This window comes from Saccopteryx bilineata, chromosome X (genome assembly GCF_036850765.1).
Source record: "Saccopteryx bilineata isolate mSacBil1 chromosome X, mSacBil1_pri_phased_curated, whole genome shotgun sequence".
Taxonomy (NCBI): domain Eukaryota; kingdom Metazoa; phylum Chordata; class Mammalia; order Chiroptera; family Emballonuridae; genus Saccopteryx; species Saccopteryx bilineata.
This window is the reverse complement of record NC_089502.1, coordinates 67,876,160-67,903,529: the sequence shown is the minus strand read 5'-3', so window position 1 is coordinate 67,903,529 and position 27,370 is coordinate 67,876,160. Positions and strand designations below refer to the sequence as shown.

The following is a 27,370-nucleotide window of genomic DNA, read 5'->3' as shown; positions in this document are numbered from 1 at the left end:
TCTTTTCTATGGTTTTATTTTTATGCATCATATGTGAATGCAGAAATTTAAAACAACTTTGAATTAAAAAGAAACCAAAAACGTTATGCTATGCTTTCTTCTGTAGTACTTTATCATTAAATTTTTTATGCTATTTTTTTTTTTTATTTTTCTGAAGCTGGAAATGGGGAGAGACAGACTCCCGCATGCGCCCGACCGGGATCCATCCGGCACGCCCACCAGGGGGCGACGCTCTGCACCTCCGAGGCGTCGCTCTGTTGCGACCAGAGCCACTCTAGCGCCTGGGGCAGAGGCCAAGGAGCCATCCCCAGCGCCTGGGCCATCTTTTGCTCCAATGGAGCCTCGGCTGCAGGAGGGGAAGAGAGAGACAGAGAGGAAGGAGAGGGGGAGGGGTGGAGAAGCAGATGGGCGCTTCTCCTGTGTGCCCTGGCCGGGAATCGAACCCAGGACTTCTACACGCCAGGCTGATGCTCTACCACTGAGCCAACCAGCCAGGGCTTTATGCTATTTTTGAGGAAGATTTTTCATATATAACAAGCTAATGCTAGCTTGGTCAAAGTCAACTGCAAAAAAATAATGTCCCTCACATTTTTCCATATAATATACAAAACTATAAAATCTGTCAAGGTGGAAACTCTCTGGGATTTCCTAAATTATTGGAAAGTACAGCATGGCAAAAAAAAAAAAAAAAGCATTATATATAAATAGTGTTTAAGCATTCTGTAATATATGGTGCTCTTAATGTGAATGGAGTGCAACTTTATCCATATATACACATGAAGCACTTCAGAAGCAGGTGAAGTAAAGAAAAGCACCAGTTCTCTGAACTACACTTGATCACGCAGACGAGCAAGTCTCTGCGATAGTTCATCCTGAAGAGAGAAAAGTTTAAAAGTCAAAAGGCTGTGACAAACATAAATCACTAATATTTCAAATAGCTCATATTTTAAATAAGATTAAAATAACATCTCAAAAATTAACACAAAAACCAACATTAAGAATTTCTGTTTTTAAACATTTCTAAATAAATAGAGAACTAAATAAAGTGGAAGCTATGAAAGGAAGCAACTTCAATCTTTAAATGAAAAGTGCACGCAAATAGCAAAGATCCAGCATTGCGGAGTAAAGGCTAACCACAGTTTGCTAATGTATGATGTCATATTATATCAGAAAAAAGGTATAATATACATTTACTAATAAATATAAAGATACACATAATACATATTTCATTCATACATCAATTTTATACCAATCAAGATAAAATACAACTTCTACCTGTTCCGTGGAAGCAACACTGGTGCCAACAGACCCTGACTGACCCTGTGGTAGTTCCATATTGAGATCAAGTCTAGAATTTTAAAATAATTAGCATAAATGAATGTTAATATTGGCATTTTCCTCCTTATGTAATTCTAAAAGTGATAAAATAGGGTATCTGAAACTTGTATAATTATGTTAACTAGTGTCACCTTAATAAATTCAATAAAGAATAGACATTGCAAATTTGAATATTGCACCTAGCATTTTACCTTAATTTAAATAAAAATAAAACTGGTTAATTTTTATAAATGTAAATAGAAAGGCTAATAAAAGACAGGAAAATGATCAGGTCATCCGAACAAAAGACCAAAATAAAAATCATACAATATATTCAATTTATTGGACGTTACTATGTGACTTCTACTAGAAAGTAAAATTAATATGCCAAAAAAGATAAAATAGGTTAAATAAATGTAGCCTCAGGATCCATATCTAACATTTGAGTTAACTTCAAGTTCAGTGTGAATAGCTCCCCTTAGCAAGAATCATTACTTGCCTTCACCCATACAAATGAAGTTTAGAAAAATTAAGTTCACTTGCCCAAGATTTCACCTTAGTGATAAATAGGATTTGAACCCAGGATTTTCTACCTCCAAGGCCTGTGATTTTAATCTACATTGTTAACTCTTCCTTGAGGATATAAACTAGCCTTTCTGCCTATATCTAGACCAGTGTATGCCAACATCAGTTTGAAAATAGTATGGGGAACACAGTAATTTTAAAAGCATTAGGAGAGTGAGACCAGGCAGTGGTGCACTAGAGCATACACCTGGAATGCTGAGGACCCAGGTTTGAAACCCCAACGTCACTGGCTTGAGCGTGGGCTCACCAGCTTGAGTGTGGGATCACTGATATGATACCATGATCACTGACTTGAGTCTAAAGGACACTGGCTTGAGTGACGGGTTATTGATATAGCTGCAGCACCCCCTCCCATCAAGGCACAAATGAGAAAGCAACCAATGAACAACTAATGTGCCCCAACTACAAGTTGATGCTTCTTATCTCTCTCCCTCCCTGTCTGTTCCTCCATCTCCATCTCCATCTCCATCTCTTTCTCTCTCTCTCTCTCTCTCTCTCTCTCTCTCTCTCCCCCTCTATCTCTCTCTCTCTGTCTCCCTCTATCAAAAAAAAAAGTCATTAGGAGAGCGCTGGCCAATTGGCTCAGTGGTAGAGCGTTGCCCAGTGTGTGGAAGTCTCAGGTTCGATTCCTGGTCAGAGCACATAGGAGAAGTGCCCACCTGCTTCTCTACCCTTCCCCCTCTCTTTTCTCTCTCTCTCTTCCCCTCCTGCAGCCAAGGCTCCATGGGAGCAAATTTGGCCCGGGTGCTGAGGACAGCTGCGTGGCCTCCGCCTCAGGAGCTAGAATGGCTCTTGTTGCAACAGAGCAACACCCTAGATGGGCAGAGCAACACCCTCTAGTGGGCATGTTGGGTGGATCCCGGTCGGGCACATGCGGGAGTCTGTCTCTCTGCCTCCCCGCTTCTCACTTCAGAAAAATACAAAAATAAATAAATAAATAAGGCCCTGGCGGGTTGGCTCAGTGGTAGAGCGTCGGCCTGGCGTGCAGAAGTCCCGGGTTCGATTCCCGGCCAGGGCACACAGGAGAAGCGCCCATCTGCTTCTGCACCCCTCCCCTTCTCCTTCCTCTCTGTCTCTCTCTTCCCCTCCCACAGCCAAGGCTCCATTGGAGCAAAGATGGCCCAGGTGCTGGGGATGGCTCCTTGGCCTCTGCCCCAGGCGCTGGAGTGGCTCTGGTTGCGACAGAGTGCTGTCCCGGAGGGGCAGAGCATCACCCCATGGTGGGCAGAGCATCGCCCCCTGGTGGGCGTGCCGGGTGGATCCCGGTCGGGCGCATGCGGGAGTCTGTCTGACTGTCTCTCCCCATTTCCAGCTTCAGAAAAATAAAAAATAAAAAATTAAAAAATAAATAAATAAATAAATAAAAGTCGTTTAGAGAGTCTATCGACACATGGTTATTTAAAAGGTAAAGATATGTTATAGAAATATTTGTTGAAGGTATCACAAACTCAAACAGAATTTATATACTTAAACATCTTTAAGAATGGACATCAGTGATTTGTACATCAGTGATTCTAACTGTTTCTACTGCTCTAATCACCATCCATTATTGACATATCTAATTCCTCTCTACTTTGACCCCCAACCTTACTCCCACAAGAATATTTGGCAATTTCTGGATGCATTTTTGACTGTCACAGTGGGGTGGGGATACTACTGGTATCTTATGGGTAGAAGTACTGCTAAATACCCTACAGTGCACAGGACAGTCCCCAGGATTATGTAGCGCAAAATCTCAATAGTGTTGAGGTTGAGAAATGCTGTTCTAATTCTTCTCAAAAATGTATCTACTGGACTTGATTTTCACTGAGGGTCAGCAAGGTTGCAATGTGGCAATATTCATTTTATAAGACCTCTTTTGCAGTATTATCAAGCCTTGTCTTCTTATTTAGCCTTTGGTAGGAACAGAAACAAGTCCTTAGCCTCATATTACTAAAATGGAGTCTTCCGACATACAAGGGGCTTAGTCTCTTAACTGCTTAACAAAAATCACCTTTCTTGCTCTCCTCCCTGTTGGTACGTGGGCTACATCAGGAAACTAACAAAGCAAAACACTGTACAACCTAACCACTAGCCCTGTTTTCAAATAATGCAAACCTGATTTATTAACCTGGGTTTTAATTCACTATTGACATGTTAGTTATCTAAACAGCTGATAAGCTGAACTGCTTGTTTAGAACACTATTCATCAACTCTATTTTCTAGGTGCCTTCAATTCTTCTCTTTCCAGTAGAATACATAAACCCTATTTCAATCTATTACTCTACCTTGGAGGACAAATTATAAAACTTTAGTATCATCAAAATTTAATCTTTAATTTTGAAAAAAAGTTTTTATTCTTTACCTACAATGGTCTCTTGAACTAAATAGTATATAAGGGAATACTGATAATAAAAAGACTTCTGCAGCACAGATGTTGTCATGGACAAGTCATTCCCCTTAAATGTGAAGGGCCTGAAATAAGTAGCCCATTAACAGTTACTCTATTTCTAATAGCAGTATCACTAAGGGTGTCAATTATTTACTTAAAAATATATATATGAACTTCTGCAATGATGTAATGCTATCATCTTTTAAAATCCTTGGACACTGCACATATCAATCAGTTTGTAGGACTCAAACTTAACACTTAGTGGCCTAATCACAGCATAATTATTTTGGAAGATATTTTATACACAAGGAATCCAAAAAATTTCTATATGCTGTATTTCAGTAGTTTTAAACCACGGTTCTGCCAGAAATTTCATGCCAGTCCGTGAAAGAGTTAACCACCCTGTTAGGGTAGGAAGGTTATAGCCTCTATAATCATCAGGTCTATAATCCTCATACCCCAACAGGGCGGTTAACTCTTTTGCAACCAGCAGGAAATTTGTGGCAGACCAGCCCTGATCCATGGACCAGCAGTTGAAAACCACTGCTATATTTGATGTATACAGATGGTACTGAGAAAAGGTTTAAACACCTCTGCCTCTCTCAATTACTTTCCTCCATTTCTTATCACAAACTAAATGAATTTCTCACCAGAGATTTTTAAGCAGTATGGTCTGAACAAAGTCACATTTTTATAACCATGGCAAAGAGCTAGATAATATTTCAAAGGTGCTTCCAATACTAACTTCTAGGGTCAAGAACCTAACTCTGAGTATTGGTGGTAAAGACAAATATTTTTATCCACATAATTTTAGGACCACATAAATTTAGGACATATTAAATCAAGATTATCTAAAACCCCTGAATAACTTCTTACCCAGCTTCATCTGCCATTTCTTGAAGCAGCATATCCACTTGGTTCTAGAATAAGAATATGATAATTTATATTTTAATGACAATTTTTTGGGGGTGGTTCCTGTTCCTGATTTTGCTTTAAAAGGGGGAAACTGGTCTTCAAATTAAAAAAAAAAAAAAACTCTTATAATATTTTTTTTACCACCAGAGGGAGCTGAATTATTTCAAAAAGATTTATTTCTCAATGTTAAATAATAAAGCCTTAAACTATAAGGTTATGTTAAAAATATTAGCAGTGATATTCACATGTAATTTGAAATCTGGGTAATGTACCTCTCATTAACAAAGTGAACTAACTTATAAAGCTCTTTCTTAACCCACTTTGCTTGTATTTAAAGTGTAATAGATTTGAATTTTATATTAATCATAATTCTTCTTTCTGCTAGTTAATACAAATTTCATATTAAGTATTACTCTTTAAAAATAGTATACAGGATAGTTCTCTGGAAACAGAGCCTGATTAACCAAAATAACTCTTGTTTTTAACTAAGTTATTTCATTTCACCTATATGTAAAATCTAATAAACCAATTAAACTGACAAACAACAGAAATAGCAACATGGGCACATGGAACAGACTGACAGCTGTCAGAGGGGAGGGGACTGAGGTGCTGGAAGATGGAAGGTGAAGGGATTAAGCAAAGGAAAAAGAATATATAAAAACATGCACACATAGACAACAGTGTAGTGCTACCCAGGGGGAAAGAGCAGTGGGGATAGGTGGAAAGGGGGTGAAAATGGGGCAAAAGGGACTTTGCTTGGACCAATGGGCACATGGTACAGTGTGCAGATGCTTTATTGAAACCCTGAGGTTGCCAGCTTGAGTGCGGGCTCACCAGCTTGAGCAAGGCTCACCAGCTGGAGCAAGGCTCACCAGCTGGAGCGCAGGGTAGCTGGCTCGAGCAAGGGGTCACTCGGCCTGCTGTAGCCCCCTGGTCAAGGCACATGTGAGAAAGCAATCAATGCAATGAACAAGTAAGATGCCGCAACGAAGAATTGATGCTTCTCATCTCTCCCTTCCTGCCTATTTGTCCCTATCTGTCCCACTCTCTGACTCTGTAAAAAATACACACACATACACACACATACACACACACACACACTAAAAACTATTTTTCTTAAAAAAACTATTTTTGACATACTGATGGGAGTTCTAAGATGTAGTCCAGTTCTACCATTAACAAGGTGTATGATTTTAAGTAACTCACTAATCTTGCTGTTGGGCCTTAGTTATTCTGGTTCTCTTTCATTCACTTTTATAATATTTCCAAAATGTAGGAAACGGTCAATTATAGATGGAATACTCATGTGCATTTACATTTTGTTATTTTATATCTCAAATAGCATTATTTGTGTTTTTAAAATTTACTTAACAACATTATACTATACATACTATTCTGCAACTTGCTTTTCTTATTCAACTTTGTAAGATCTAATTATGTTGAGATCTATTCATATTCACTCCTGGATGATACTACACTACAGAAATTCACTCCATTTTATTTATCCATTAATTTCTAGAAATTTAGACTTTCACCCCTAGTTTCTTCGATTGGAGAGACAATGATGCAATGAACATTCTCACGGGCAAGTACCACTGCATACACATAGGAGTTTCTTTGTATATAAATTTGAAAGTAAAAGTACTGGATTACAAGTTACATGCATTTTCATATACTCTGATTGAGTCAACAAATATTAATTCAGCATCTACTTTAAGCCAGATATCATCTGAAGTGCTAGGAATGCATCAATAACAAAAATGATAAAAGAAATACAACCCTGCCTTCTTTAAGCTTATGTTCTAGTGTGCACACATGAAGGGAGGGCAAATAAAAATTCTGAAAAAGTATATGGTATATCAGAAGGTGGTTAAGTCCCATGAAGAAGAATAAAGCAGGGAGGTAGGGAGTACAGGGAATGGTGGGTATGCTGTCAATGTCTTTCTAAGCTGCGTGGTCAGGAAGACCTCAGTGAGAAAATGGTATCTGAACAAAAAACTAGAGGCAGGGAGCAGACAATGAAGGTATCAGCTGGATGGAGGATGAACAGCCAAAGGAACTGCAAGAGGAACAACTGTGTAGTTGGTGTGTTTGAGAATTAACCCTTTGAGTAGCATGAACGTTCTTGTACGTCCTTGTGCCTCCTGACCATCCAGAGTATGATCGTACATGTGGAAGGCAATATTAAAAAAAGCCAAATGTATGTTCTTCTTGTTTCCATAAATTGGTTATCAAATAAACATGATTTTAAGTGAATAAAACTGTAGCTGGGACTATATTCATTTTTTGAAAAAAAAAAAACTCACTCCAACGGGACAGTGAGCATGAAAAAATCTCACTACTCAGAGAGTTAACAAGGAGGCCCGTGCCCAAGTGGAGTGCTAAGCAGCCACAGGACATAAGGAAAAGAAAAGCAGGGAGGGGCCGATCCCATAGGGCATTGCAGGTTACTGTCAAGAATTCGGTTTTTATTTTGAGGGAGATGTGCAGCCATTAGAGGATTTTGAGCAGAAAAGTAGCACCATCCGACACGTTTAACAGGATGACTCTGTCACTAGGTTAAAAACGAGACTGTAGACATTATCAAGTTGGTTTTCCAGAGTGGATATGCTGATTTTAATTCTAACTGCTCACTAGTAGGGTATGAAAATTTGGGCAACTAAATGTGTTCAAGCAGATCCTTCTCCATTGCTGTTGTGAGTTTTGGTTGAGTTTTTAAGAAGAATGTTTTGTATATATTTGACTCTTAAAAAACAAACAAACAAACAATAAAAACCTGAAACAGAAGGTGTTCAGCAACTGTTGGATGAATGAATCTCAAGAGATTTTAGGGCTAAAAGGCACCACTGGATCCAAACTCTACAATTTACAGCTAAATATTCAGAGGTCCAGGGTAGTAAACATCTCCAAAGTTAATTGGTTGTAGAGTGGAAATTAAAAAACCAAGTGTCCTGACTTAAAGTCATTTTTCCAATTCACTTGTGTTTCTTAAATCTGACTGATCATATAATCATCTGGGGATCACCTAAGGTGCTTGAATAAGAATCAGAAATCCCAAGACAATACTTCTCAAACCCAGTACATAAAAAATCACCAAAGAATCTTGTTAAAGATTCAATATGTCTGTGAATGGGGTCTGAATTTCCACATTCTTAATGAACTTTCAGATGATACAAATGTCCTTGATTCCTAAACCACATTTTGGGGATCAAGGCTCTATAGAAGGTATAAAATTAATGGCTAAATATATAGGCTCATTATAAGACATACACATGAATTCCTTCTTTCTTTATTCTAAAACCTAAATATAAGCTTGTTATATCTTATTATTTACCTTTTTGTGAAGAGTTACCTACATTAAAATATTGATGGATGGTTACAGATTTTTCATAACCTAGTCTGTAAATTATATTTTCTCCATATCAGCATCCAAAGCTGTAGTAATGAGTTCTTTGTTCATTTGATTAACCATGTGATAGGTACTGGGGTCCAAGAGAATAGTGATAATGAGAGAAATTTTCCATGTGAATTTTTAAATTTCATAAAACTTTGTTTCTGGCTTGTGTCATGTACAAACTATTTTCAAAGTTTCATTTTCTCTGTAGCACATCTCTAAGTTGCAGGTTTAGAAAACATCTTGGTTTTCTGAGAAATAATTGATTTTGTAATTTAATATTGATTCACCTGTGACTTCTGCATAGATAACACAACCTAAAGAGTAGAGAGGAAGCCAAAAAATATTTGCAATGAGATGAATTAGCTGAGGCTTAGGACAATACGCAATACCCACTGGCCTAAATGAGCCCCTAGTGCAATGTCTTTATCCATATAGAACACTGGTACCCAAGCAGAACCAAGTTCCAGTCTCTCTAGACACATGACCAAGTATAAGCCTTAGAACTTCAAAATAAGATAGGAAAAGGCACCTTCCAACATGTCCCCAGGAATCCAGGGACAGAGCATAACTTCCTAATTGCATTTTGGGGATACCCCATGTGTACTTCACATTCAAGAAATGATTCTAGCTCACAAAACCATTATATTTTGAAGTTGGCTAATTTTAAAAAGTTATTCTAAGTAAAGAAACTATCCTTACTTGTGGTGTTGTCAGAGTTGTGGTGCTACTCATTGTGTCTTCCATTTGTTGTGTCTGAACATCCAGTGTTTCAAACTGGTGTTCAAATTTGTCCATTAGGGCCGAAATCTGTCAAAGGAGATATGGTATTAAGAAATACTTAGTGAAAAAATACTATCTGAACAACAAAACAAGATTTTCTTTTTACCTTTTCAAGGTTCATACTCCTTAATGTAGCATCCATAGACTTAACTACACCTGCCATGGACTTGGTTACCTATTGGGAGTATTAAAACAAAGTAAGAGCATGCTATAAGTAATCTCAAAATTTAGGCAGTCTCTTAAATATAATACTTACAAATCAACTTATAAAATCCGTCCACCCTTTCCATATGTAAAAATACAATATGCGCTTCTGGTCTTTGACTCTTCATTGGAAGATAATTCACAGACCTTAGCTTAAAAGTCACTGTCAAAATCATTTTCTGCACTAAATACTTTGACTGTACCTCTCATGTCCATAAAGGCCTTGCCCAAAGCGCATCCTGTAGCACTTTGCAATGGACTTAGATTTCTGACAACCCCTACTACTCTCATTACACTTAAATCAAGGATTCCTACTGTTCATACATATTTTAAGCCCCACCTTGCCCATTGTCACTGCAGTTTGAACTCTGGCTGCCACCGCGTCAACTCTAGCACTCATTCTCAAGAAATTAATTGCTTGGTTCTTCTGGCGGATTGCATTTTCAGCATGTATTCTTGCAACTTCTGTATTGCCTTTCTGAATGGCCTGTTTAAAACACAACAAAAGTAAAGAGTGGTGAAGACAAATAGCAAAAATAAGTATCAGCAGAAATGAGGAGCAAAAGAAATCTTAAAAGGAGAAAAACAACCCCAAGTTAATCTATTTTTTAATATTTAAAAGCTTTTATAATAAGTTTTTAAGGAAATAAAATGAAAATTTAGTTCTTTAATTTTAAAATTATATTTTTGAAAATTCCCCATAATCCCATCATTGAGCCATTATCAGTGTTAATATTTTAGTGCATAGTATTTTCAGCACATACACTTATTTATTACAATATAAATTTATTACAAAGAAAATGCAGAAGAGCGGCAAGAAGGCGATGGAGTAGGTGGACATACCAACTTCCACCTCCCAGAACCAAAGTGGATTACAACTTAATTTTAAGAACCATCATCTGGAAAAACCAGCTTTGAACTAAACTAAGAGGACTCTTCAACCAAGGAACACTGAAGAAGCCACATTGAGACTGGTAGGAAAAGTGGAAATGTGGATAGAGAGGGCTGCCCAGCACCCCAGAGTGAACAGCAGCCTGGAGAGACTCGCGTGGTGGGAAGAGAGTTTAGCAGAGAGGGGAGGGCCTTGGGCCCCAGGAATAATGCCCCAGCCTGCAGCCCCACAGCCTAGAGGAGGCGTATGGACAGCGTTTAGCTGGAAACAAGTCAGGATACTGTTTGTGAAAAAGAGACAGTTTTCTCAGTCCCAGGGTTCTCCTTAAAGGGACCACACAGAAAACCTCTCTCACAACCACTCACCTAAGGCTCTGGAGGATGGGAAGAGAGGAGAAGACCAGAGTAGCAGGAAGAGAGTATAATCTAGGAGGCACAGGGAGAAACACTTTGAGAAACAGCCACCCTAACCCCTGGGCTGAGTCACTCCCCAAATCTGAAGTGAATATTTCCCCTGGAACCAGCAATACCAGCAAAGGGAAGCAGGACACCAGCCAAACAAGCTCTCCTGAGGCATTCAGAGCAGAGCCACTTAGAAGAAGGGAGCTATCAGGACTACAGTATGGAATATTACGGTCTGACCTACAGCACCCCCACCCACACTGCTGAAGGCTTGCTAGAGGGCAGGAGGCAGTGGGATGTGCAAAAGTGGTCTGGCCTGGTTGTGGGCCGCCTGCAACCCTGCCTGCGGGATAAAGGCAGGAGGCCTGGAACAAGCGGAATCTTCCACTGAGCAAGGGTGTGCAACCTCACCCGACCTGTGAAACCAAGGCTTGCGGCCCTATGCACGAGCCAGTTCCACTAGCGGGGGCAGGGTGGAAGCCCGGGAACAGGTGTAAACATGCAGTTGAGCAAATGTGCTCACCCCTGCCCTTGGTGCTGAGGCTTATGGCCTGTGCACAGTACGCAACCCCACCTGCAGGGTTGGGGTGACGGGCGAGACCAGCTGAGGCTTGTAGAGCCAGGCAGGTGAACACAGGCCCTTCTGTGGAGGAGAGATGGAAACTCCAGGAACAGCTGCAGCAGGGCGGCGCAGGCAACACCCATACCCGAACGCCATAGGCAGCGGCAGAGGGGGTGACAGGCCTGCAGACACACCATACTTAGGGAACACAGAGGCAACACCAGTTGGACTCCAGTGCCCAAACCCTTCTTATACACAGACAAAATGGGCAGGCTGAGAAATGCAACCCAAATGAATCAACAGAAATCCCCAGAAAAGGACCTGAATGAGTAAGATATAACTAAATTAGTGGATGCAGAGTTTAAAATAATGATTGTTAGGATGTTCAAAGAGCTTAGAACAGCAACAGATGGTCATTACAAACACCTAAATAAAGAGATATCAAATATAAAAAAGGACATTGAAATAATAAAAAGGAATCACTCAGAAATGACAAATACAATATCAGAATTTAAGACCACAATGGAAGAAAATAAAAGCAGAATGGATGAAACTGAGGATCGAATCAGCGAGTTAGAGGACAAGATAAACGAAGGCACGGAAGCAGAACAGAAAAAAGAAAACAGAATCAAAAAGTCTGAGGAAACTCTAAGACAGTTCTGTGACAACATGAAGAGAAATAACATCTGCATCATAGGGGTTTCAGAAGAAGAAGAGAAAGAACAAGGGATAGAAATTTGTTCAATCAAATCATACCTGAAAACTACCCTAAATTGAGGCAGGAAAAAGTCTCACACGTCCAAGAAGCACAGGGAACTCCATTAAAGAGAAACCCAAAGAAATCTACACCAAGACACATCATAATTAAAATACCAAAGCTAAGTGATAAAAAGAAAATATTAAAAGCTGCTAAGGAAAAAGGCTATCACCTACAAAAGAGCCCCCATAAGAATGACATCCGACTTAACAGAAACACTTCAGGCCAGAAGAGAATGGCAAGAAATATTCAAAGTAATGTAGAACAAGAACCTACAACTAAGACTACTTTATCCAGAAAGGCTATCGTTTAAAATTGAAAAAGAAATAAGAAACTTCCCAGACAAAAAACAAACAAACAAACAAAACAAAACCAAAACTCAAGGAATTCACTACAACCAAACCAATGCTGCCAGAAAGGCTAAGGGGCCTGTTGTAAACACATCAAAGGGGGAAAAGAATATAGCAAAAGAGGAATACAGCTTTAAAGAATAAAACGGTAATAAACTACATATCAATAATAATCTTAAATGTAAATGGATTAAATGATCTGATCAAAAAACATAGGGTAGCTGCGTAGATAAGAAAATATGACCCTTACATATGCTGTCTACAAGAGACAAACCTCAAAACAGAAGATGCACACAGACTGAAAGTGAAAGGATGGAAAAAATATTTCATGCAAATGGAAATGAAAAAAAAGCTGGGGTAGCAATACTTATATCAAACAAAATGGACTTTAAAACAAAGGCTATAGTAAGAGATAAAGAAGGACACTACATAATGATAAAGGGAACAATCCAACAGGAAGATATAACCATTATAAATATCTACACACCTAATATAGGAGCACTTAAATATATAAAGCAGACTTTAGCCCTGGCTGGATGGTTCAGTGGTAGAGCATCGGCCTGGCAAGATCAACAGCAATACTAAAATAATAGGGAATTTCAATACCCCACTAACATCACTAGATAGATCTGCAAGAAAGAAAATTAACAAAGAAACAGCAGACTTAAAGAACACACTAGATCAACTCGATTTAATAGATATCTTCAGAACTTTTCACCCTAAAGCAGCAGAATATACATTCTTTTCAAGTGCTCATGGTACATTCTCTAAGATAGACCATATGCTAGGGCACAAAAGCGGTCTCAACAAATTTAAGAAGACTGAAATCATATCAAGCATTTTCTCTTATCACAATGGCATAAAACTAGAAATCAATCACAACAGAAAAACTGAAAAATATTCAAACACTTGGAAATTAAATAGCATGTTATTAAGTAATGAATAGGTTAACAATGAGATCAAAGAATAAAAAGATTCCTACAAACAAATAATAATGAGCATACAACAACTCAAAATTTATGGGACACAGCAAAAGCAGTACTGAGAGGGAAGTTCATAGCATTACAGGCATACCTTAAGAAGCTAGAAAAAGTTCAAATAAACAACTTGAACCTGCTTCTAAAAGAATTAGAAAAAGAACAGCAAGTAAAGTCCAGGGGTAGTAAAGGAAGGAAATAATAAAGATCAGATTGGAAATAAATGACATAGAGGCTAAAGAAACAATACAGAGGATCAATGAAACTAGAAGCTGGTTCTTTGAAAAGGTAAACAAGATCGATGAACCTTTAACTAGACTCACCAAGAAAAAAAGAGAGAGGACTCAAATAAATAAAATTAGAAACGAGAGTGGAGAAATAACAACTGGCACAATAAAAATATAAAATATTGTAAGAAAATACTACGAAGAACTGTATGCCAAAAAACTAGACAACCTAGATGGAATGGACAAATTCCTTGAAACATACAATCTTCCAAAAATCAATCTGGAAGAATCAGAAAACCTAAACATACCAATTACAACAAATGAGATCGAAACAGTTACCAAAAAAACTCCCAACAAAGAAAAGTCCTGGGCCTGATGGTTTCAGAAGTGAATTCTACCAAATATTCAAAGAAGAACTAACTCCTATCCTTCTCAAGCTATTTCAAAAAATTCAAGAGGAAGGAAGACTTCCAAGTTCCTTTTATGAGGCGAGTATAATTCTGATTCCAAAACTAGGCAAAGACAACACAAAGAAAGAAAATTATAGGCCAATAGCCCTGATGAATATAGATAATAAAATCCTCAATAAAATATTAGCAAACTGGATCCAGCAATATATGAAAAAAATCATACACCATGATCAAGTGGGATTTTTTCTGGGGAGGCAAGGATGGTAATATTTTCAAATCAATCAATGTGATCCATTACATAAACAAAAGGAAGGAGAAAAACCACATGATAATTTCAATAGATGCAGAAAAAGCATTTAATAAAACCTAGCACCCATTCATGATCAAAACTCTCAGCAAAGTGGGAATACAGGGAACATACCTCAACATGATAAAGTCCATCTATGACAAACCCACGGCTAACATTATACACAATGGGCAAAAATTAAAAGCAATCCCTTTAAGATCAAGAACAAGGCAGGGGTGCCCCCTTTCACCACTCTTATTCAACATAGTCCTGGAAGTCCTAGCCACAGCAATCAGACAAGAAGAAGAAATAAAAGGCATTCAAGTTGGAAAAGAAGAAGTAAAATTATCATTATTTGCAGATGATATGACATTGTATATCGAAAACCCTAAAGTCTCAGTCAAAAAACTACTGGACCTGATAAGTGAATTCAGCAAGGTGGCAGAATATAAAATTAATACTCACCAATCAAAGGCATTTTTATACACCAACAATGAACTGTCAGAAAGAGAAATTAAGGATACAATCCCCTCCACTATTACAACCAAAAAAGTAAAGTACCTAGGAGTAAATTTAACCAAGGAGATTAAAGACTTGTCCTCGGAAAATTATAAAACATTGATAAAAGAAATCAAGGAAGATACAAACAAGTGGAAGCATATACCGTGCTCATGGTTAGGAAGAATAATCATTATTAAAATGTCTATATTACCCAAAGCAATTTATAAATTCAATGCAATACCAATTAAAATACCAATGACATTTTTTTTAAGATATAGAACACATATTCAAAAAATTTATATGAAATCAAAAAAGAACATGAATAGCCTCAGCAATCTTGAAAAGGAAGAATAAAGCAGGAGGTATCACACTTCCCAATATCAAGTTACACTACAAAGCCATTGTACTCAAAACAGCCTGGTACTGGCATAAGGAAAGGCATACAGATCAATGGAACAGAACAGAGAACCCAGAAATAAACCCACACCTTTATGGACAACTGATATTTGACACAGGAGGTAAGAGCATACAATGGAGTAAAGACAGCCTCTTTAACACATGGCGTTGGGAAACTTGGACATCTACCTGCAAAAAAATGAAACTAGACCACCAACTTACAACATTCACAAAAATAATCTCAAAATGGATAAAAGACTTAAATGTAAGCCATGCAACCATAAGCATCTTAGGAGAAAACATAGGCAGTAAGCTCTGTGCCATCTCTCGCAGCAATATATTTGCCAATTTATCTCCACGGGCAAGTGAAATAAAAGACAGGATAAACAAATAGGACTATATCAAACTAAAAATCTTTTGCATAGCTAAAGACAACAAGAACAAAATTAAAAGACAAACTACACAATGGGGACACAATGGAAGAATATATTCGAAAATACTTCTGATAAGGGTTAATAACCAAAATTTATAAAGAACTTGTAAAACTCAACAGCAGGAAGACAAACAATCCAATCAAAAATGAGCAAAAGAAATGAATAGACACTTCTCCAAAGAGGACACACAGATGGCCAATAGGCATATGAAAAAAATGCTCAACATCACTAATCATTAGAGAAATGCAAATTAAAATCACAATGAGATATCACCTGACACCCATCAGAATGGCACTCATCAACAAAACAACACAGAATAGTGCTGGTGAGGATGTGGAGAAAAGGGAACCCCCCTGCACTGCTGGTGGGAATGCAGACTGGTGCAGCCTCTGTGGAAAACAGTATGGAGATTCCTCAAGAAATTAAAAATCGAACTGCCTTTTGACCCAGCTCTCCCACTTTTAGGAATATACCCTAAGAACACCATAGCACTCTTTCAAAAGGAGAAATGCACCCCCATGTTTATGGCAGCATTGTTCACAATAGCAAAGATCTGGAAACAGCCCAAGTGTCCGTCAGTGGACGAATGGATTAAAAAGCTTTGGTACAGGCCCTGGCTGGTTGGCTCAGCAGTAGAGCATTGGCCTGGCGTGCAGGAGTCCCAGGTTCAAATCCTGGCCAGGGCACACAGGAGAGGCACCTATTTGCTTCTCCACCCCTCCCCCTCTCCTTCCTCTCTATCTCTTCCCCTCCCACAGCGAGGCTCCATTGGAGCAAAGATGGCCCAGGTGCTGGGGATGGCTCTGTGGCCTCTGCCTCAGGCGCTAGAATGGCTCTGGACTCAACAGAGCGACGCCCCAGAGGGGCAAAACATCGCCCCCTGGTGGGCATGCCGGGTGGATCCCGGTCGGGCGCATGCGGAAGTCTGACTGCCTCCCCGTTTCCAGCTTCGGAAAAATGAAAACCAAACCAAAACAAAACAAAACAAACAAACAAAAAAAGCTTTAGTACATATATACTATGAAATACTACTCAGCCATAAGAAATGATGACATTGGATCATTTACAACAACATGGATGGACCTTGATAACATTATACTGAGTGAAATAAGTAAATCAGAAAATACTAAGAACTATATGATTCCATACATAGATGGGACATGAAAATGACACTCAGAGACATGGACAAGAGTGTGGTGGTTACAGGGGTGGGAGAGGAAGAAGAGGGAGGGGGTGGGGAGGAGGGGAGGGGCACAAAGAAAACCAGATAGAAGGTGACGGAAGACAGTTTGACTTTGGGTGATGGGTATGCAACATAATCAAATGTCAAATAACCTGGAGATGTTTTCTCTGAACATATGTACCCTGAGTTATCAATGTCACCCCATTAAAATTAATAATAAAAAATAACATAAAAAACAAAGTAAATGCATAAAGCACACTATTTTCTCACCTAATTAAAAAAATAGTTTTAAGTCAAATATATAACTACATCATCATTTCTAAAGGCTAGTAGTATGAATGTGCCACTAACCAGGGGCTTTCTTATCACTGGTACAAAACTACAGAGAGTACATAAAATGGCTTAGATGTTACACAAACAAGAACCTTCACTTGAATTATGTAATTATATAAATGTATTATTTGAAATGGATATAACTAACATAGATTCATGCTTTTCTTGCTATAATAGCTTTGGCCATGGAAAACTTAAAAGTCACTTTAGAAGATATTAAATAGCTCAGATGGACCTCCAATTAAGCAAAACACACAAGTTATAGACATGACAGATACTTGAGAATGTTCATCAACTGAGATCCCTCAATGCCAGGAATTAGGTTTGTCTCCAATTCTTCAATAATATAAAGAGCAATGTAATAAAAGTACTATGGTATGCAACCTCACTTCACTTTCTAAGTAATTTTCCTAGGTGACATCCATCACTACACATAGTTACAATTTTTTTCTTGTAGTAGAGTATTATTGACTATAGTCACCATGTTGTACATTATATCCACAGAACTTACAGGGGGTCCTCAGGTTCTAACAGTTTCAAGTTTATGACTCTTACTCCCATGAAGAGGAGCCATCTGCTGAGGGCCTCATTCAGCTGGAAAAGCAGCTGAATGAAGAGAAAGAAATAGAGACCTTAGAACCCAAGAGATTTACTACCAAGGGTTTGGTTTGGCAGAAGGATTTTCTATGATAGAAGATGGGTTGGCAAAATTTCAGGCTGAGGACCCCAGCGATGACAGATTTAGTAAGGTCTACAGAGCTGTTATGCATGCCTTACAATGCTAAAGGCAGATTTTGGAAGAGAAGTCATCAACCTTCCAGACTAGCCTGGAGCAATTCTTTAAGAAGGTAGAGAGGCCTGCAACAGATCCGGTACCCTCTACACCAGCTGCTTCTCAAGATGAAACGTCTGTAGCACAGGTAGAATCATCTCCAGCGTCTCCTGAATGTTCCTTAGGCAACCCTGATTCACCTGACCCAGTATCTCCAGCACCTTCTCCAGGTTCTCCTGACTCTTCAGCATCCTCCTCCAAATAGGTCACTCTCTCTCACCTTGCAACACTCCTTCCAGGGTGCAAGTCAACCACAGGAATAAAGATATGGAATTTTTTACACTCATTTTTTGTCACTTTTTTTCTGTTACTACAGTACAGTACAGTGTACAGTACATTATACTTATGTCCTTTTTCTGTGGCTTAGTTGTGTTTTTACATTCTAGATTATGATTGTAAAACAGTGTTAGGATAGGTAAGTGACATAGGCTAGGGTGTGTTTCAACTCACACTAAAATTGGGTTACGTCACTGTCGTAGGAATGGAACTGTGTTGTAACCTAAGAACCTTTTATATTTATTTTCTAATTAGAGGTTTATAACTTTTGACCACATTCACATATTTCTTTCTTTTTCAATTTTTTCCTTTTTTTTCCAAGTGAGAGAAGGGGAGATAGAGAGACAGATCCCTGCATACACCCTGACCAGGTTCCACCCAGCAATCCACCCAGCAACCCCCGTCTAGAGCCACTACAGTGCCAATCTGGGGCCATGGTATCAACCGAGATATTTTTTCCCCCAAGTGAGAAGTGGGTTGAGAGGCAGAGAGACAGACTCCCGCATGCGCCTGACCAGGATCCACCCGGCACGCCCACCATAGGGCAATGCTCTGCCCATCTGGGGTGTTGCTCCGTTGTGGTCGGAGCAATTCTAGTGCCCCGACCAACTTGCTCCAATGGAGCCTTGGCTGTGGGAGGAGAAGAGAAAGATAAACATAAAAGAGAGGGGGAATGGTGGAGAAGCAGGTGGGCAATTCTCCTGTTTGTCCTGGCCAGGAATTGAACCCAGGACTTCCACACGCTGGGCTGATGCTCTACTGCTGAGCCAGCCAGCCAGGGCCGCAACCAAGCTATTTTTTAACACCTGATGGGGAGGCACCACAAAGTCATCCTCAGCACCTAGGGCACTCAATTCAATAGAGCAAAGGCTGCAGGAGGGGGAGAGAAAGAGAGAGAAAGGGGAGGAGGAAGAGTGGAGAAACATACGAGCACTTTTCCTGTGTGCCCTGATCGGGAATTGAACCTGGGACTTCCATACGCAGGGCTGACACTCTACCACTGAGCCAGCTGGCCAGGGCCTTAATTTCACCCATTTCACTCATTCCCCATACCCGTCCTCTGGACACTACTAATCTGTTCTCTTTATCTACGAGTTGTTTTATTTTTATTTTTATTAATTTTATTTATGCATTTTAGAGGAGAAAGAGAGAGAAGGGGAGGAGGAGAGGAAGCATCAACTCTCATATGTGCCTTGACCAGGCAAGCCCAGGATTTCAAACCGGCGGCCTCAGTGTTCCAGCTCAAGGCTTATCCACTGCACCACCACAGTTCAGTTGTTTGTTTGTTTTTTAATTCCACATAAGTAAGATCATATGTATTTGCCTCTCTTTGTTTGACTTACTTCATTTAGCATAATGCCCTAAAGGTCTATCAATGCTATTGCAAATAGCAGGATTACTTTATTTTTTATGTCTATTTTATTGTTGATTTTGCTTTGATCCCTTTAGCGTAATACATCACAGCCATGAGTACAACTATACACTGATTCTGTTAACACTACTAGCAAATACAGAAACACATTATACATTAATGCTGTGTACTATCTAAATATAAAACTTCAAAGACTATAGAACTTAAAATGAGCCAAAATATGAAATATTATTCTTACATATAGGCTTTACAATGTTATAAGGTGCCAAAAGCTACAGAATTAATATTAATATTTTAGGAAACTTAGAGAACATTTTGTTGATTTGGGCCAGGCGTACAGAAAGGTTTTGTGGATGACCTCTCTGTACTTGTGTGATTAGCATAAAACCAATATGACCAATGGCATTTTGTTGTAAATGCAGAAGATGAAGGAGACTTGGATTCTCTGATCTTCCCCCATACCTATGGGAGGAAGGGTGAATAGCTAGCCAGGTATAGGAATAAAAAGATTAAATTAAAATCTTTTCTTGTACTGATGAACCATTTATAGGCATTTGTCCCTATGGAAACTACCCCTCCCCTCCTGAAAGCATGTAGTTAATATATGTATCTCTAAACAAAAGGTATAAATTTATCCCATGATGTCAGGTTTTCTCCCCTCCCATGTATAATTAAGAGTATATAAACAGCCCCTGAACTGTTTTTGTGGTCTGCACAATTTGAGTCTGTTGCCCTGTGTCAGCCATATGCGGCCGACATATTTAATAAATTTCCTCCTTTAATAAAACTTTCCAAAAACTTATTTGGACTATGTGCCTCTACAAACACCTGCAGAATTGTGGAATTAGGTACTTTACAACAACACATCTAAGTAAGAATGGTTTGGGCAACAAACCAAAGGGTAGTCTTTAGATGAAGGTAACAGAACAGTTATACTCTATATATGAGCCATAATTGAACATATAAGTAGTAATAAACAAAAAGGAGCCATTATTAACTATGTCTGATAATAATTTACCTTAATATATTTAGTTTAGAATGCTAAAGCCAGTAATCTTTCTCCAATGTAAAATAAACTGAAACATCCACTGTTCCATAAGTAATAGTGCTCATATCACAAGTTTAAAAAAAGTTAAACTTATTAAAAATAGCTTACCTTTTTAATCTTGGCCTTTTCAGCCTTTTCTTCTTTATCACATTTCTTGGCATTCCTATTAAGGTCTTTTGCAGCAAATTTCAAGTTAAATAGATGTTCAGTAAATATAAGTTAAGGCTATTCAAAAAGTCATTTCCCAATATAACTACATGCAAGCAAGATGTTAAATTTATAAAACTTGTCAGATAAGATTATACTATTTAAGCCAACTATTCATAAAGTATTTGAGAAAACAAAAATTTTTACATATTTCATAATTTTTAGTTTAAAAGTGCCATTAAATGAACAGCAAGAAATAGTTATTAAAAACATCAACTTTAGCCTGACCAGGTGGAGGCACAGAGGATAGAGCATCAGTCTGGGATGCTGAGGACCCAGGTTCCAAATCCCGAAGTTGCTGGCTTGAGCACGAGCTCATCTGGCTTGAGTGCAGGGTTGACAGCTTGAGTGTGGGATCACAGACATGACACCATGGGTTGCCGGCTTCAGCCCAAGGTCACTGGCTTGAGCAAGGGGTCACTGGCACAACTGGAGTCCCCAGTCAAGGCACATATAAGAAAGCAATCAATGAACAACTAAAGAGCCACAACTAGAGTTAATGCTTTTCATATCTCTCCCTTCCTTTCTGCCCTTGTCTGTTCCTCTCTCTCTCATAAAAAACAAAAACAAACCCCGGTTTGAAACCCTGGGCTTGCCTGGTCAAGGCACATATGGGAGTTGATGCTTCCAGCTCCTCCCCCTTCTCTCTCTCTGTCTCTCTCTCCTCTCTCTCCCTTTCTGTCTCTCTCTCCTCTCTAAAAAAAAAAAAAAAATCCTTAACCTGAAGAAAAAGGTATATCAAAAATATATAGCAAACAGCCTGACCAGGCGGTGGCACAGTGGATAAGAGTGTTGGACTGGGACATGGAGGACCCAGGTTCAAAACCCCAAAATCACGGGCTTAAGCATGGGCTCATCTGGTATGAGCAAGGCTCACAAGCTTGAGCCCAAGGTCACTGTCTTGAGCAAGGGGTCACTCGGTCTGCTGTAGTCCCCATGGTCAAGGCACATATGAGAAAGCAATTACTGAACAACTAAGGTGCCACAACAAAGAATTGAGGCTTCTCATCTCTCTCCGTTCCTGTCTGTCTGTCCCTATTGATCCCTCTCTGTCTCTCTCTGTCTCTCTCTCTCTCTCACACACACACACACACACACAAAGAAAATATAAAAATATATAGCAAACATCATCTTTAATAGTGAAGAGATAGAATTCCTTTTAAAATCAGTAAAAAGAAAATCCTGCTATAGCTTTTTATTAAATAAAGCATTTTGCTAGAGTCCCAGCAAGCATGATAAGAAATCAAAGGTATACAAATTACACTGGAAATCATCAAAGCATAATTATTTTCAGATAGTACAAATGTCTACATAGAAAAGTCAAAGTACATATATTCTTCAACCCAGAAATCCCACTCCTTGGTATAAACCTTAGAAAAATTGTCCCCAGTGGACACAGGAAATATGTTCAAGAATGATTACAGCAGTATTGTTTGTAATGACAGAAAAAATGGAATGAACATAAATATTCATAACAGAATGGATAAATTGTGGGATAGTCCAACATTACAACAAAATAACTTTATAGAAGTGAAATAAAAATGGCACAATGAATGAATCCCAAGCATAAACTCAAATTAAAAAAATGGCACTATGATACCACACATATAAAGCTGGAAAATATGCAAGACATATCTATATCTTTACAATGTACATGTGTGTGGTAAAATACAAAGAAATGCAAGAAAATGAAAAATACAAATGTTTAAACAGTAGTTGCCTTTGGTAGAGGAAGAAAGGAGATGAATTGGTATTGTTTTATTTCTTATGCCTGATGATAGGTAATTAGTATTTTATTGTTTTTTATACATTTGGGGGGATGATAATTAAAGTTACATGACTTTTATATGAAATTTATTTCAAATAGAAGGTTAGATGAGGAATTTATAGATATTATGAGATGGTACCTATGAATTTTAAAAAGCGTTGTTTGAAAATTAAAAGGAAAAAATCCCAATAGCATGTATTAAGTAATACTAATATTATTATACACATCCACATTAAAAAGTGAAAGTACACATTTTTCAACCCAGAAGTCCCACTCCTTGGTATATACCCTAAAAAAATTGTACCTTTCATTTTTGTAAATTTTGGGGGGTAAGGATTAAAGTTACATTTTTGTACAAAATTCATCTGAAATAAAAGGTTAGATCAGGGACAGGAAAATGGTAAATACAGTCAATAAGTGTTAGCTATTATGTATGACTTCCACAGACCACTCAAAGTGCCTGTCATAGCACCCTAACACTTAGCAAATATTTGTGGGGAGAAAAATACATTCATTTCAATTTTGCCTCAAAAAACAAAAAGTCTATAGCTACCATGAGTTAATATCTTTAAATTTTAAATATGAGGTTTGTTTGAAAATTGAAAGAAAAAAACCCAAAGCATGTATTAAATAATACTAGTATAAGAACAACACTGTTAGGAATGTGTAGCAATATTATAATTTGGATAAGCTGAACCTATTTGTGCTTGATATAAATATAATATAAAATAACTGCACCCAAAGAATGTTTTCACATTCTGTTCTAAACTCTTAAGTATACAGGCAAATCTTAGAGATATTGCAGACTTGGTTCTAGACTACCACAATAAAGTATGTATCACAATAAAGCAAATTATCATCTTTTTTGCTGCTAGAGGGTTTTTGCCTTGAATTTAAAAAAAAAATAAAACACATCTGCGAAGTGCAGTAAAGCGAAGCACAATGAAACGAGGTATGCCTCTACTCTGTGGAAACACAATGTGAAGTTCACAGTTATTAGTAGCTACCTTGCCTGTATTCCTGCCGGGGTCCCACCCCGGAGGGGAATCCAGGGGTCCCACAGAAATGGACAGCGTCGGCACAAAATGAGTGAGAGAGTTGAATTCTTTTAGCTCATCTGCCAGGCATCTCTGCCAATGGCTAGAACAGCTTTATTTTTAAACACTCAGTTACAATTACATGTTATGCAGAACACAATGATTAATAGCTATTTTTGCTTCAATATGGGTAAATATTCCAGGCAATGGTTAGTACATTTCTATAAGCTATAAATCAGGTGGTAAGCCATTCTACGTACAGTTATACAATAACTTGAGTACCAACAATATTGACACAAGATTCTAAAAGGTCAGTATTGATTAATAACTCTACCTAATGACCTATTGTGTACTAAAATTGTACTTGTCTACTATATTCATATACTAATTAAGTTCTAACTTTATTTTTCTCAGAGTGTTCCACTACCTGAAGGTCAGGTATGTAAGAGGAAGGAAAAGTTTTTCTATTCTTCTATTATATGAAAAGGCTAGGGAGGTAAAGTAATGGATTAGGTGAAGGCTGAAAGGTGCCTTTGTGTATAGCTACTGTTTCCTACTTATTCATAAGTCACAATCTACTTTTCCCTAATATGATTATAGGAGGAGTTTTCCCACAGACTTAGCCCCTTTTCAGGGATTAGCGAGCCTCCTATGTCTACAAGTCTAGGCAAGGGGGTATATAGGCTTTTCTGTGGAACTCACACCCTCTGTCTCATTTCCAGAGAAATTACTGCGAATCTGCAGGGAAAGCACGGAGCTATCATCCCTGTGCCATAAATGATAGCATACACACCCCAGAAAAAGGGGGGGGGAAACCAAATTAATTCAAGAAGTTAAAGGTGGAAGTATCACTGCACCTCTTCTTTGCTGTGATTGTGTCAACCAGCAGCTATTGATTTTCTTTGCTGTGACTATGTCAACCAGCAGCTGTTGATCGGCTTCCGACATATTCTCATGGTACTTTATATATATCACGATATTTTTCCATGTCTGATTCTTCAACTAGATATGGACACCTGGAGAATAAGAATGAGTCCAAATCATCCTTATAAGTCTAAAGCAGTACCTAATGGAAGTACTGTATGCAATAACTTTAAGTAAATGAAGAGTAAAAAAGTGTTTTTGCAGTATGGTAAAAAGCACCACTGATACTAGGCAAGAGGACTAAATTACCCATTTAAGTTTACAACTAAGTTTATATTGTACTAAGGCAATGCTGTTTATGTTATTAGGGTTCCACATAGGAATTCATTCAGAAAAAAAAGGGCTCTGCTGCTACAAAAGTAAAGTGAGATTTGCTCTAATCCACCATAAATTCAGTGTTTTAACTGTCCAAACACAGAAGTCACAATTAACATGCTCATTCAAATGTGAATACATTTAATATGCTTATATACTCTAACAATGAGATTTTTGCATTACATATAGGTAACAAATAAATGTTCCTGAAGTTTCAGTTCAAGTTACTATTTATGGAAGACAGGTCTGACTCAGTATGTCATTTTCCCCCTCCAGACTACAAGGAAGAGGTCTAGAATCTACAAAGTGGAACCAAGAGAATTAATCATTGACATACTATATGAGTCAAGTTAAACCTCCTCACTTCTTCTGACAGACTGAAGGGTAGTTAATAGTTTATTTTTAAGATATTAAACTATTGATAGTAGTGCTATTAATTTTAATTCTGGCCAGGCATACATAATTTTCAGCAAAAAAAATTAGTAACTAATTATCTTGTTATTGGAAATCACATAGGTAGGGTAGGCTTAGGTAGAAGAAAATTAATTTGCATTATTAGTGTAGAAAAAGGCAATTTTAGAGCTACTACCTCAAATCTTTCCAAAAGTTCTAAGGAAAGAGATAGCACTTAGTACTCTATTTGTTAATTCTTAACAGCACATTCAATACTTTACGATTTAGTATGCCTATCTCGTTTTATTTTCATAGCATCTTTATAAGGTTGGCAGGTCAGTTAGTATGTTTATAGATGAGTAACCTTTCCCTGCAGAGGCTGACTCATCCTAACTCAAATGTTTCTTAGAGGTGAAACTGGGATTAGAAATTGACTTCCTGACTCATAATCCAGTAGTCTTTCATTTATGATGCTGCTTTAAAAAAAAATCATCTACACAGCTACACTTTCATAAATTATATCTTTTAAACTGGAGTGATAACTGGACCTATTAGTTATCAATGCTGTTCATAAAATGACATATTTTTGCACATCAATGTGTGTTTTATGTGCCCTGACCAGGGATCGAATCAGTAACCTCTGCATATCGGGACAATGCTCTAACCAATCGATCTACCTGGCCAAGGTAACACCTCTTCTTCACATTTTATTCTTGTTTTTATCTTGGGCCGATAACAGTATGTGTTATCAATATTCTCAGTATGGCTTATATAATTTAATCCTCTGACCAAAACTTTTTATGTATTTCAGACTTACAAACTAATTAAGGCAAAGCGCTTTAAAATGAGCTGTGAAATAAACACTATGTAACCCACACTGTCATTTTTGCCATTTTGCCAAGTTTCATTTAATGGCAAGATACCAGGTTCCTCTATTTTCTATACTGCCGACTACTGGAAAAAAGGAGGAATTACAGCAGACATGGAAAATCTGTGATGGCTTTCCAGTTGCGAAAAGCAAATCGCATCCTTCTTCAATTCAGGGTGTTATACAGGTTGGTTCCTAACCCCGTTCTCACTGCTTAAGTGGGAACATAGGTTCAATTGATAATTTTTATACTTTTAGGTGACGATCTAAGTTTCCTCGTGCGCTAAATCGAATTATTAACACACAAGCAATCAAGTGACTTTGGAGGGCTGATAATAAGCGCTTTGTCTTACCAGCCACCTCCATGGGAGAAAAGCGTAAAAGTTCCCAGAAGCTACTGCAATCAAAACCTAGACTTCCGCTTCAAACCTCCGGCAGAGTCCTGCCGCCTGTGTCCGCGCCACAGCCCCCGATCTATTTATTGCTCAAGGTGAATCAAGTCACTGAAAGGACAGGTGACAGCAGCCCTCAACAAGGGTGGCTTCATGCCCAAGAATCTTTTCCAAACAGCCCCGCGAGTCCGGCTCTCCCCAAAGCAGTCCCAAGTCCCCCGATTCTAGGATGGCGGCGGCTCCCAGAAAACGATACCCCTCAACAAACCAAGCAAGCTGCCAGTGCTCAGAGGTGGGCGACGGTGTCCTCGGCCCCGCACAGCTGGACCTCAAGATCGCCACCACCCTTCCCGCCCCAGCCCAGCTGCAGTCCCTAAGCCCCAGCAGCACCTTTGCACACGGGAAAGGATACTCTCCATAGTCGACATGGTCCCACGACTTTTCCTGGGGGGCGACAGCCCAGCTTTGAAGTGAGGATGCTCCGATTGCCGTCCCACTCCCCAGCTGCCACAGGCACGGGCTGATGCCTCGCTCAGCTTATGCTCCCACTTCCTGTCTCTGCGTGAGGCCGGCTGGGAAGCGAAGCAGTCCGCTCCCCGGGGGCGGGGCTGGGACGACGCCAACATGGCTGCCGCGGGCTGAGGCAGCTGGCGCGGGCTG

General features: G+C 38.7%; 1 protein-coding gene across 3 annotated transcripts; it reads right to left on the bottom strand.

Moving 5' to 3' along the window:
- Positions 1 to 27,313, bottom strand: LOC136317145 (charged multivesicular body protein 1B2). Of its 3 annotated transcripts, XM_066249721.1 has the most exons (9): positions 27,123 to 27,308; positions 21,242 to 21,442; positions 20,915 to 20,979; positions 9,910 to 10,056; positions 9,472 to 9,540; positions 9,285 to 9,392; positions 5,150 to 5,193; positions 1,276 to 1,348; positions 1 to 872 (listed from the first exon to the last, which is right to left on the bottom strand). In XM_066249721.1, exons 2-9 carry the CDS (start codon positions 21,330 to 21,332, stop codon positions 828 to 830), a joined length of 642 nt encoding a protein of 213 aa, XP_066105818.1. In that variant the 5' UTR covers positions 21,333 to 21,442; positions 27,123 to 27,308; the 3' UTR covers positions 1 to 827. The 3 variants fall into 3 exon arrangements, with proteins under 3 accessions (XP_066105818.1, XP_066105821.1, XP_066105820.1); XM_066249724.1 differs by lacking the exon at positions 21,242 to 21,442 and having other exon boundaries at positions 20,915 to 21,012; positions 27,123 to 27,313; XM_066249723.1 differs by lacking the exon at positions 1,276 to 1,348 and having other exon boundaries at positions 27,123 to 27,309.
- Between the last annotated feature and the right edge of the window lie 57 nt (positions 27,314 to 27,370).